We start from the raw sequence: 11,158 nt of genomic DNA on the forward strand, positions 1-11,158 counted from the left end.
CTATGGTACAACAGATTCAAATTCTATTAGCCGAAACCAGAAATCTTAGGCTACTCTGCACATAGACTCCAAACACCTGGAAGAGTTGAAGATTTCTGGAACACATACTGGTTGGAAAAGTCAAGTGCCCCAAAATGTTTGTCGATATATAGTGTATAACGATTTTCTTTTTTATACATCGTATTGTTTGAAATTATAGTGCACACAGTAGTGAACAGTGTAGAATTATATTAACCAGGATCAACCAGATAAGGACAGATCCCCTATTGGTGTAAAGATTTCTTTCTTGTGTCTCTGGAAGTTTTATTTTCTTGCCACAGTCAACTCTGGCTCATTAGGGATAATTTTATATCCATTTAAACTCACATCCTGAAAGTATGCATTTCTGTAAAGCTGCGTTGAAACAATGGTGATTTTTTTAACAATTTTAAATAATTTTTCTATGAAATGTCCATTACTGTATATGGTGAGATTCCACACAGAAAATTTACACTACCAAGTACAACAGAAATCACCCCTGTTCAGTTTAAACTATAATAGCAAGCATTTGCAATGTGTTTGCCACGAATACTAAAGAAGTAGTAGCGCTACATTTCATACCATCGCTTTCTAAGGCCCTGATTAAAGATGCACATTTGTACTAGCACTATTAATGATCCTGTAGTTTTAGATTTGGTTACACAAACCTGTGACTCAAATCCCATTAGCTCCTATTTAAACTCCACTGGCCCACTATTCACACAGCATAAGAAAAGCTGGCTTCATAAAAAGACATTTTCTCCTGAACCTGTCGAATATATTATTTATGAAAAATCGGGACTAACACCAGCATGTTCTGAGTTTGCCATCACTGCTACAGATATTACACAAGAAGGAAATTCAGGAGAGAAGAGTGTTGTTCCTGCATTGGGGGAAGATTAGAGTAACTGCACATAGTGCGGTATTTAGAGACTCATTCCATCAGAGGCTTGGGGTATGTTGCAGATGTCCAAAAAAAAAAAAAAAAAAAAAAAAAGGTAAGAACTGCTAATCTGAGCCGGGAACAAAAGAGAAGCACTCTGCACAGGTGTTAAAAGCTTTGGAAAATCCAAGCCTATCATGCTGCTCTGCTGTAAAACAAACAGAAAAGCTGAAAAACACTGAAATATACTGAATGCCTTTGGATGCTATAACATTAGGTTTTTCCTTCACTCGAACTAGGAGACCCAAACGTGCTGTAGCAGGACAATGCCCCTGTGCACAAAGCGAGCAGCATGAAGATATTGTTTACATGGGATGGAGCAGTATAAGGGACTTATGCCTCTGAATCTTGAATTGTCAGAACATTTATATCAGTATAAAGTATTTTAGCCATATTAAACTGAATGATGCAATTACAAAATTACATTTCAAGTAGCGTGACAAAGCCAAGAGCCCACAGCCACAGATAAGCACAGGATGAAACGTTCATGAAAACTGCAATGCTGCAATTTGTCATTCCTCATTGGTGCAGCAAAAAGACCAGCATTGAATTTGCACATGGATCTCAAGGACATTGTCGAGCTTGGAATTTCTCCTTGTCACACAGAGGAGAAAACACACCTGGAGTTCAAGATCTCAAACGGCAGACAATGGTTCTTGAATAAATTCCAAAATCATACTAAATACTATTGCATGCTCTATTGGGCTCGATCTGCATATGGTGTTTTGTCTCCAATGTACTCCGATAAAGGATGGATTGATTGATATGGAGATGGATGATGTGGAGACTGATGGACAGGTGAATGTGAAGGACAGTACGTCGCTCTGAACAAGGGCATCTACTAAATGGCATAAATGTAAATAGATAAATGCAAAGGATGTATGGACGAAGAGACATCAAGGATGGATAGATGTAGAAGCTGGACAGTTGACGTGGAGGACGAGCAGTCGATTGATGATGATGAATGATGATGCCTCAAAGATCCTAGAGACGACTCACTTCCCTGATCCTCAAGATGTTTGCCATCAATAAAGTCATTGATGACAACAGTATCATGGTTAAGGATATTTAGTGAGGTAGCAGAGATAATTATTAGTGTTTCTAATGTTTTCCAAGCATGTGCATTTCAAATAGGCCTCATTTTAACCTGAGCCATCCTAAGACCTTAAAGTCTTTCAAAAGGTCTTTTTTGAAGCAGGATATGGGGAATTTGCCTTCAAGGGTTCAACTTACATGTCTAAAAGAAAATATAAGTTCACCTCACCACCTACAAAAGATCACTAAAACAATGGGTGAATCCATGTTTGATAGTGAAAGTCTAAGCATTTCCACACACACAATGCAAAAAGAACTCAAGTGATTGGAACTGAAAAGCTGTGCAGCAATAGGAAAATCACTTATCAGTGAGGCTACTTAGGAAAAAAGTCTTCAGTTTATTAGGGAAAGTAAAGAATCGACTCTGGAGCAATGGAAAAATATAATGTGGTCTGATAAGTCTAGAGTTTGCCTACCATACAAGCCTTTGGAGAGAGTGTTATGATCTGGGGTTGCTTCAATTGGTCAAGTGTAGGTTAACCAGCATTATGTGGCCATTATGTGGTCAGCTGGCTACCTGAAAATACTACATGATTAGGTCATTCATTCAATGGATTTTTTTTCTTCCCCGATGGCACAGGGATGTTCCAAGCTGACAATGCCAGGAGCCGTCATGCTCAAAAATGTAAACAAATGTGGTAGCATGAGACAGTACAGTGTCCAAGCCTTGAAACCCATTGAGAATCTCTGGGATGCACTAGAGAAGACTTTCATGTGGTGAAGATGCAGGGGTCAATCTTTTTAGTCAATTGGTTTCACATGTAATTTAGATTAGTTTATACAGTTTATATAAAAACATTTGTGGCCTTTGAGCCAAAAAGTATGCCCACCTCTGACCTAGACCAATTTTAAATTATCCCCCATATTACAAAAATCTGCCATAAATGTATTGTTTTCTGTAACAAGTATCTGACAGCTGTCCAACTCTCATACCACTCACACACCATTACATTCATAATCTTTGGTCACTGGCAGCCAAGCCAAGCCAAATGAGGCAGAAGATGATAAATCACTCAATCATCAACGCATTAACTGTAGCCTTTTGTAAACAGCATATCACAAATAAAAAAAAAAAGATATTCAACTGATTACACAGCATTATCTGATAGCAGAGACTTTTTTTCACAAATTCAAACTGGTTGCAAACCTTCAATTAACAGACTAACCTTTTCCCGTCTCTTCCAAAAAGTAAATCGACAGTTTAATAGTTGCATGAAATGACACCAAAGAAATTGCCTGTTCATTTGACACATTTTGTGAGCTTCCACCATGCAACCTGCCTGTCAACTTGTTGAGACATCCTTAGTTGGAAAATAATTAAATAGCAGAAATTGCCTTCTAAACAAACACAACTTCTGAAATGTGAGAAAAACTAGGTCAAGATATACAGGAGAACATAGGTATCATGTAATGTAAAAAGTGTCACAATCTATTTAATGCCACCACTAGGTGGGCACCACTAGTGTAGGCCAACACGAAAGCTATTTTGCATGGATTTTGTAATATGTCTGAAGTTAATTCGTCAGTATGAAGCTGATCAGTACCCGTATTACACATGCAGCCGACTGTACGAGTGACTGGCTTATTTGCGTCACCCAAACAAATACTTCATTGTCACACTTACAAATGTTCAGTTCATTGCAAATAATAAATGATCATGTTGAACATTTTCCAGTGGCTCCAATTCTTTGCTTTTTTCCTGAAGCCATAACCAACTCCAAAATATAGACAAAGCTGATTCAGATGGGGGAGTTAAGTTACTTTGTCTACACTAAATGTTTTTAAATGTTTTACTGTTGAGCCATAATCTTGTTTACCATGTCATTAATTATATAGGACTTACATACTATGTCTTTTTCAGCAGCAAGCAAGGAACAAGAGAAATTACAGTGTTTGGTGGGGAAAAAGCTCTTACAATCATATGCTAAGGGCTCATTTGAAGGGTGGAGGTGGTATTGAATAAAAAAGCAATTCACTTAACCCGAACAGCAACAGCCACTATAAACAAAGCAGCTTTGCCAATAAGTGTGAAATAAAATGAAAAGTTTCATTCAGTTTACCTCTGGCTATACTGAGCAAAAAGCTTTTTAAAGATGAGATTGGGTTCAAGGACACTATATCAAGCCTCTTCCTATCACTATATCGATATAAAGAAAAATAATGCTTGGCTCAATGTCTTATTCATACAAGATTTTTATCCCATACTTTAACAAATTAAAGGTTAATAAATAAAGGTTTAGTCACAAGCCTTTGTGAATACCTGACCACAAAAGCACATTTTGAACAAATGTGCTTTTAGAACATCTCTTTCCACATATATTTTCCATTTGCTGTTATAATAACCTCCACTCTTCTGAGGAGATATTCTACTAGATTTTAAAGTGTGCTTCTAGAGAATTGTGCTCATTTAACCACAAGAGTGTTAGTAAAGTCAGGTACTGATGTAGGGTGGGGAGGTCCAGGGTGCAGTGAGCATTCAAATTTATCCCAAAGGTATTCAATAGGGTTGAGGTCAGAGCTCTGTAGCAGGCCACTCAAGATCTTCCACTCCAACCAGGGCATTATCCTGAACTCCTAGTTCAAGTGAAAGGAAAACTTGAATGCTACTGCATCCCATAACATCCTTTACAATTGTGTGCCTCCAACGTTGTGGAAGGAGTTTGGAAAAGAACTACATGATTGGAAATATCAGTTAACCAAATATTTTATCCATATAGTAAATATCCCTGTAGTCAGAAGACATCTTAGGCATAATTAATGTAGGGCTGGAACTTGGACATGGCAGGAAGGCTAGCAATAAAAAATCCTTTATGTATCATATACAGGAGAGAAAAACCTGCAAAAGCAAACTAAATTAAGCTGAACATCAAACATCTCGGTTTAAGAACCGCGCTGAAGGTTAATTAAACTTGAGGTGAAAATCTGAGTCACATCATTACAGAGCACAGGAAGAAAGAGAAGGAAAGACTGTGCCTCAGATGAGATCCTTGTTTCAGGAAGTGCACAGTAATAACTCATCATCAAGATGAGTCACATTGCCAAAAAACAGGCTTTATGAACCAAGCAGGTTAAGTTACAAAAAACTGCACAGTAATTGGGCTGTAATAATATGCATGAAAGGTCAAAAAAAAGTGTCCATTCCGAATTCATATTTAACTACTGCAAAAATCAAACGTCTTTTAGTTTGGCTGATGATCAAAAGGTGAAGCATATTAAAGCTTCGACATACACTGAACAAAATTATAAACACAACACTTTTGTTTTTGCCCCCATTTTTCATGAGCTGAACTCAAAAATCTAAGACTTTTTCTATGTACACAAAAGGCCTATTTCTCTCAAATATTGTTCACACATCTACCATGCATTACATATTGCATTGCAAATGATCAAAGAATGATGAAATGGTACCTGGAAAATTTTAGAAATAATCAACATAATACAAAGAGGATAATTTGACTAGTTTGGCTACTGCTTAGAAAGTTTCTTAAACTTGTGTTGCTTTCTTTTTCCAATACTGCATATATGACTCACAGCTGGCACATAAATGTAATGTAACATCACACATTTAGATAGCACACCTAAATATTACGGATAGCAATAGTGTAGTAACATGGTACACTGTAGTGTGTGATATATGTACAGTATATAGGGCTGAAACAATTCCTTGAGTAATTTGATTTCAAACATGCTTTGTTTAATCTATTTAACTACACACGCAGCATTATATGCACACAGCATTATCACACCTAGTTAATTTTATATTATATATATATATTATATAATATATATAAATTACATATATTCTTGTCAAAATAGATGGAAATTAAAGTGAGTATACCCTAAGTGATAACAGCTGTATGCCGTGTAAACGCACATGTCCTATTCATCATGTTTTTGTCTGTTTAACAGGATCATAAAAATGTGTATCTTGTATTAGAGCAGTTGGTGCTTTGAGTACAATTCTCTCATACTGACCACTGGATGTTCAACATGGCATCTCATGGCAAATAAGGATTTAAGAATTAGAATTGTTGCTCTCCACAAAGAAGCTGGCTTAAAAAAAAAAACTGAGTGCCAGCATTGCTTTAGAGGTTACAGAAGCGGAAGGTCTGCTTGTCAGTGCTCAGACCATATACCGCACACTGCAACAAGTCGGTTTGCATGGCTGTCTTCCTAGAAGGAAGCCTCTTCTGAAGCTGGCTCACAAGATCTGGGTAGGTACTGGGGAGCTGCAGTTCATTGAGGGAAACATGGATTCCGGTATGTACTGTGACATTGTGAAGCAGAACATGATGCTATCTCTTCAGAAACTAAGCCGAACGGCGGGTTTCCAACATAATAACGACCCCAAACACACCGCCATGCTGAGGAAGCTGAAGGTGTCAAAAGTTTATTTGTGACTTTTTTTCTTAATGTGCTTTAGACAATCAGTTGTCTTGTGCAGAGGACAAAGGGAGTACAGAGTCAATATCCCTATTAGTACTACAACAAATACTGTACAAATCCATATTATGGCAAGAATCACTTAGTAAAGTGAAAAGACAGTCCATCATTACTTTAAGAAATGAAGGTCAGTCAATCCGAAAAATCTTCAGAAGTTTAAATGTATTCCCAAATGCAGTCTCTAAAACCATCAGGCGCAATGATAAAACAGGCTCTCTTGTAGACCCTCTTAAGAAAATGAACACTAAACACTACCTCTGCTGCAGAGGATAAGTTATTAGAATTACCAGTCTCAGAAACTACTGATTTACATAATTGCTTCTTGGATTTTAGGTTGCAGACATATTTCTACATCCACTGTTCAGATTTTACTGCACAACTCATGCCTTCATGGAAGAATTCGGCAAAAGAAGCATTACTTCAGAAGCACAACTGGCAAAAGAGACTTGCTTTAGCCAAGAAACACAAGGAATGGACATCACACAAGGGGAAAACTGCCCTTTAGTCTGATGTGACCAAATTTGGCATTTTTAGCCTAGCTGTTGTCTCTTTGTTTGACGTAGAGGGTGAACAGACGGTCCCTGAATGTGTGGTTCCCACTGTGAAGCATGGGGGAGGAGGTGTGATGGAGTGGGGGTTCATTGCTGGTGATACTGTTGGTGATTTAGACAAAATTGAGTGTACACTTAACCAGCATGGCTACCAGAGCATTTCGCAGTGACATGCCAACCCACCTGTTTTGCACTTAGAGGGACCGCCTAAAGGGATTAGCAAAAGGACAATGACCCCAAACACACCTCTAGGTTATGTAAGAGCTATTTGTTTAAGATGGAGAGTAATGTAGTGCTGCATCAGATGAACTGGCCTCCAGAATCACTGCTCTAAATCCAATTGAAATGGTTTGGGAGGAGTGTTACCTGAGAGCGAAGGAAAAGCAACCAACAAGCACTCAACACCTCTGAGAACTTATCAAGATTGTTGGAAAACCATTTCAGGTGACTATTTCATGAGGTTGACTGAGAGAATGCCAAGAGTGTGCCAAAGCTGTTGTCAAAGCAAAAGGTGCCTACTTTGAAGAACCAAAATATAAAACATATTCTGGAATGTTTTTGTTTACTAGATAATTTCATACATGTTTTTTAGAGCTTGGATTCTTCAGTGTTAATATGCATTTTGAAAATAATTTAAATAAAGAGAAAAACGCTGAGAGAGAAGGTGTGTCCAAACTTTTGACTGGTAGAGAATACTGTATATGAGCGACAGAGAGAGAGAGAGAGAGAGAGAGAGAGAGAGAGAGAGAGAGAGAGAGAGAGAGAGAGAGAGAGAGAGAGAGAGAGAGAGAGAGAGAGAGAGAGAGAGAGAGAGTAAGAATATGTAACTAGTCATGGCCATTATATTTAACAAAAATTAACCAAACGAACCATTACTTTTATCAATCTTGACTGGTTTAACTGTCACTGCTGCCAAACGAGCATTTACATTGGCAAGTTAGTTCATTTATATATGGATCTAGAATAGAGCAACTAAAGCAAGACAAAGTGTATGAGTGCATGAGCGAGCGAGCGAGCGAGCGAGCGATAGATAGATAGATAGATAGATAGATAGATAGATAGATAGATAGATAGATAGATAGATAGATAGATAGATAGATAGATAGATAGATAGATAGATATTAAAATGAGAAACATTTACTGTCTCACTAATATTGAAGCTGTTGGTGTTAATTCCTTGCGCCGTTTTTCAGTAAATGTTTCTCATTTTAATATTATCTTCTTCTGTTCATCAGTCTTGTGCCTATTTATCAAACTTACCATATTTATCATACTGAGTACAGGACACTCAATAATAGAGTATTTACCACAGTATAAATATAGATTCCGCACTAGTCTGGCATTACCAGTGAAACCATGGCAATAAAATGCATGATTTCAGTTCAGTTGGTCACACATCACAGTTCTGCAATAGTGTGAATCTCACAATTCCACGTATTAGACCACAGTGAGAGCAGATTGTCATTTATTCAGGTTTCTTCAAATATTATTCTTATATTTAGACAAACTACTTATACGAGTTTTATATAAAAAAAAAATTGCAATTTTTTGCATTGTTGAAGAGATAGACGTATTCCTACATATGTGATGAACAACACAGGCAATCATGTTCGGGAGCTCTTGCAGACACCATCTTTACAATTTACTTGGCTGAATAAAAAAAGGTAAGTAATCAATCTTTTCCAAAAACGGTTGTGTAAATCATTTCCTAGGCCAGACTAATCTAAATATTCTTGCAATTTATAAAAGGTTTTGTAAAATTGAATACCTTGGTGCTAGTGTTCATAAATGTCATAAATTTACAAGCAGATTCACCAGGCATTGAATTTACATTTAGTGACTAAACTCCATTAAAAGCAAGGCTTGCAGAGCACCGCAAACAACAAAATGACAACCCAACATGAAAAAGGCACCTCCAAAGTGCAGCATGCAACTGCTAAGGTAACTCTGTTAAACCATGTACCAAAGACATACATTTCTTAGTTGCACAAAAACTAACAATTTCAGTGCACTATTTCTTTATTCAAACTGAACAGCTAGTCTGATTGTCCTTCTTTTCTGAATTAGTTTTGGATTTCTTACTATTAATATAAAGACCTCAATGAATTCACATATGCAAATGAAATAAGCATATAACCGTAAATGTTAGTGAGTCACGTTTAACATCAATTTACTTGAATCTGAATAAAGCTGTACATATCCGGCTTGGTAAAAGCGTTCCTTTAAATCGAAGAAGCTCACTGACCAGAGATGAAAATGCAATCGATTATCATAGACAATTCTTATGTCAGAAGTGGAAACGGCATTACTTTTCATTTGGCAGTCGTATTGAGCGGGCGGTCTAAATGCTGCCAACAAGTGCACTAAACACAGCAGGTATGCAAAACACCTAGGAATAGGACTTTTGACGAAATGGAAACACAAGCTCAAGATGTCTATAAGACCTTTGAAAAACACTGAACGCATTCTGCTCGAAAGACATGAACGTAAATAAGACCGATTTGCTTACTTTAAGCTACATTAAACCCCCTGAAGTGGCTCAATAATTTCGACATATTCAAGGTTAGGTCTGATTGCACAGGGCTGACTCCGTTTCCAGCATCTCTAGACAGACTAGACGGACAACAGCACACAGTTTCTTGAGTCTGGCAAATCATCTAACCTACACAATCAGTCTTCAGAAAGCCTGAAGCTCCGCAAATACGTAATCTACAGAGAATATCAAGAGCAACAGAAAATGGGAAAAGCATGTACAGTTAAGTGTACATCTCACACATCACAGTGGGCGTTGTTCCAGCCTAACCTCCAATCTACACACACACACACACACACACACACACACACACACAGAGACACAGACACAGTTATCTAGACCCAACTTGGACTACTGATAACTCTGAAACCATGGTGTGTAAAAGCAGACAGTGAAGGGATGAGATTTATCTCAGTGCAGTCATCTTGGATCCGAGCATCCCTGTATCCCCACACACACACACACACACACACACACACACACACACACACACACACACACACACACACACACAGGTCCACGGCGAGGCTAAAAGGCTAGCAGCTGGTTTTCCAACCCGGATACACACCCACCCAGTTTTGCCCGGTTTCTCCTAAAACCACCGTACAGTGGGACATGTCCACTCGGACTGCATGTCCATCCATAGGTGGTGGGTGTCTCATGATGTGCTCACAAGTGTGCGCGAGGCGTCGTGTACAATACACTCAACTAGGTTGCAATGAGATCATTCGCTTTCACTTTGCATTCGAGCCCTCGGCTAGCCGTACAGGGATCTCTCCTGCTTTTCTGTTCGTTTGATTTGGTTTTCTTGTGCTTTACCTTACGTCGCCTTGTCTCTGCGCTGCCGGTCCACACAAAGCACTGATATATGACTCGCAGGTTTTGCTTCCAATTGTCCACTTTGAAACCGTTCACATGGGAGCACCCGGCCGGACACATGACAGACAGTACATTCAGCTCTGTTTTGAGGGTTGGTTTTTAAAGGGAGGAAACGTGTCCGATGAGAAATAACGTGAACTAGCTGTGAACACTAGCAAGCTAACTGTCCAGCACGAATGAAAGCGGATCCACTAATGTTACTGGAAGATCCAGGAAGAAAAGCGGGCATTTGGTAAGGAGGAGAAAAAAAAGTGCTGCTCGTGTTCTTGCCCTTTGTCCCATCAGCTGGTCTGGAGACTGCTGGTTCTGGCCGTAATCGCGTCCAGCTAGCGCTTCACAGCATTTGCTACTTCCAGCACTTCCACTTGCACTCAACAGATTTTTTTTTATGGTCGGCAACAGCAACACGGATTTCAAGAGTACACCATGAGCTCAGAAAAGCCCGCCCACCTCGCTTTCTCATTGGCTACAATAAAGGCGTCGTGTAAACAATTGGCTGCTGATGTTACTATTTCCCCTCTAAGCCACGCCCATGCAAGTTACAGTATGAATATGATTGGTGAAGACTGATGCCGTTTTCCTTCTGCTTTGGCGTTTTTACCGCTCTGAAGTAAGCAAACATGAAGCATCCAGTTTTTTTCACACATAAAAATCATATATATATATATATATATATATATATATATATATATATAT

At 38.5% G+C, this 11,158-nt stretch overlaps 1 protein-coding gene across 1 annotated transcript in view; it reads right to left on the reverse strand.

Annotated features, from left to right (window-relative positions):
* The window catches only part of LOC124396670 (ubiquitin carboxyl-terminal hydrolase 22-like), a 51,117-nt gene extending 40,243 nt beyond the window's left edge, over positions 1-10,874 (reverse strand). Inside the window, exon 1 of the mRNA XM_046865864.1 lies at positions 10,403-10,874. Within this exon, the coding sequence (XP_046721820.1) occupies positions 10,403-10,522 (120 nt within the window). The 5' untranslated portion in view covers positions 10,523-10,874. The remainder of the gene's footprint in view (positions 1-10,402) is intronic.
* Positions 10,875-11,158: the final 284 nt, after the last annotated feature.

Source organism: Silurus meridionalis, chromosome 14, assembly GCF_014805685.1.
Source record: "Silurus meridionalis isolate SWU-2019-XX chromosome 14, ASM1480568v1, whole genome shotgun sequence".
NCBI classification, from domain to species: domain Eukaryota; kingdom Metazoa; phylum Chordata; class Actinopteri; order Siluriformes; family Siluridae; genus Silurus; species Silurus meridionalis.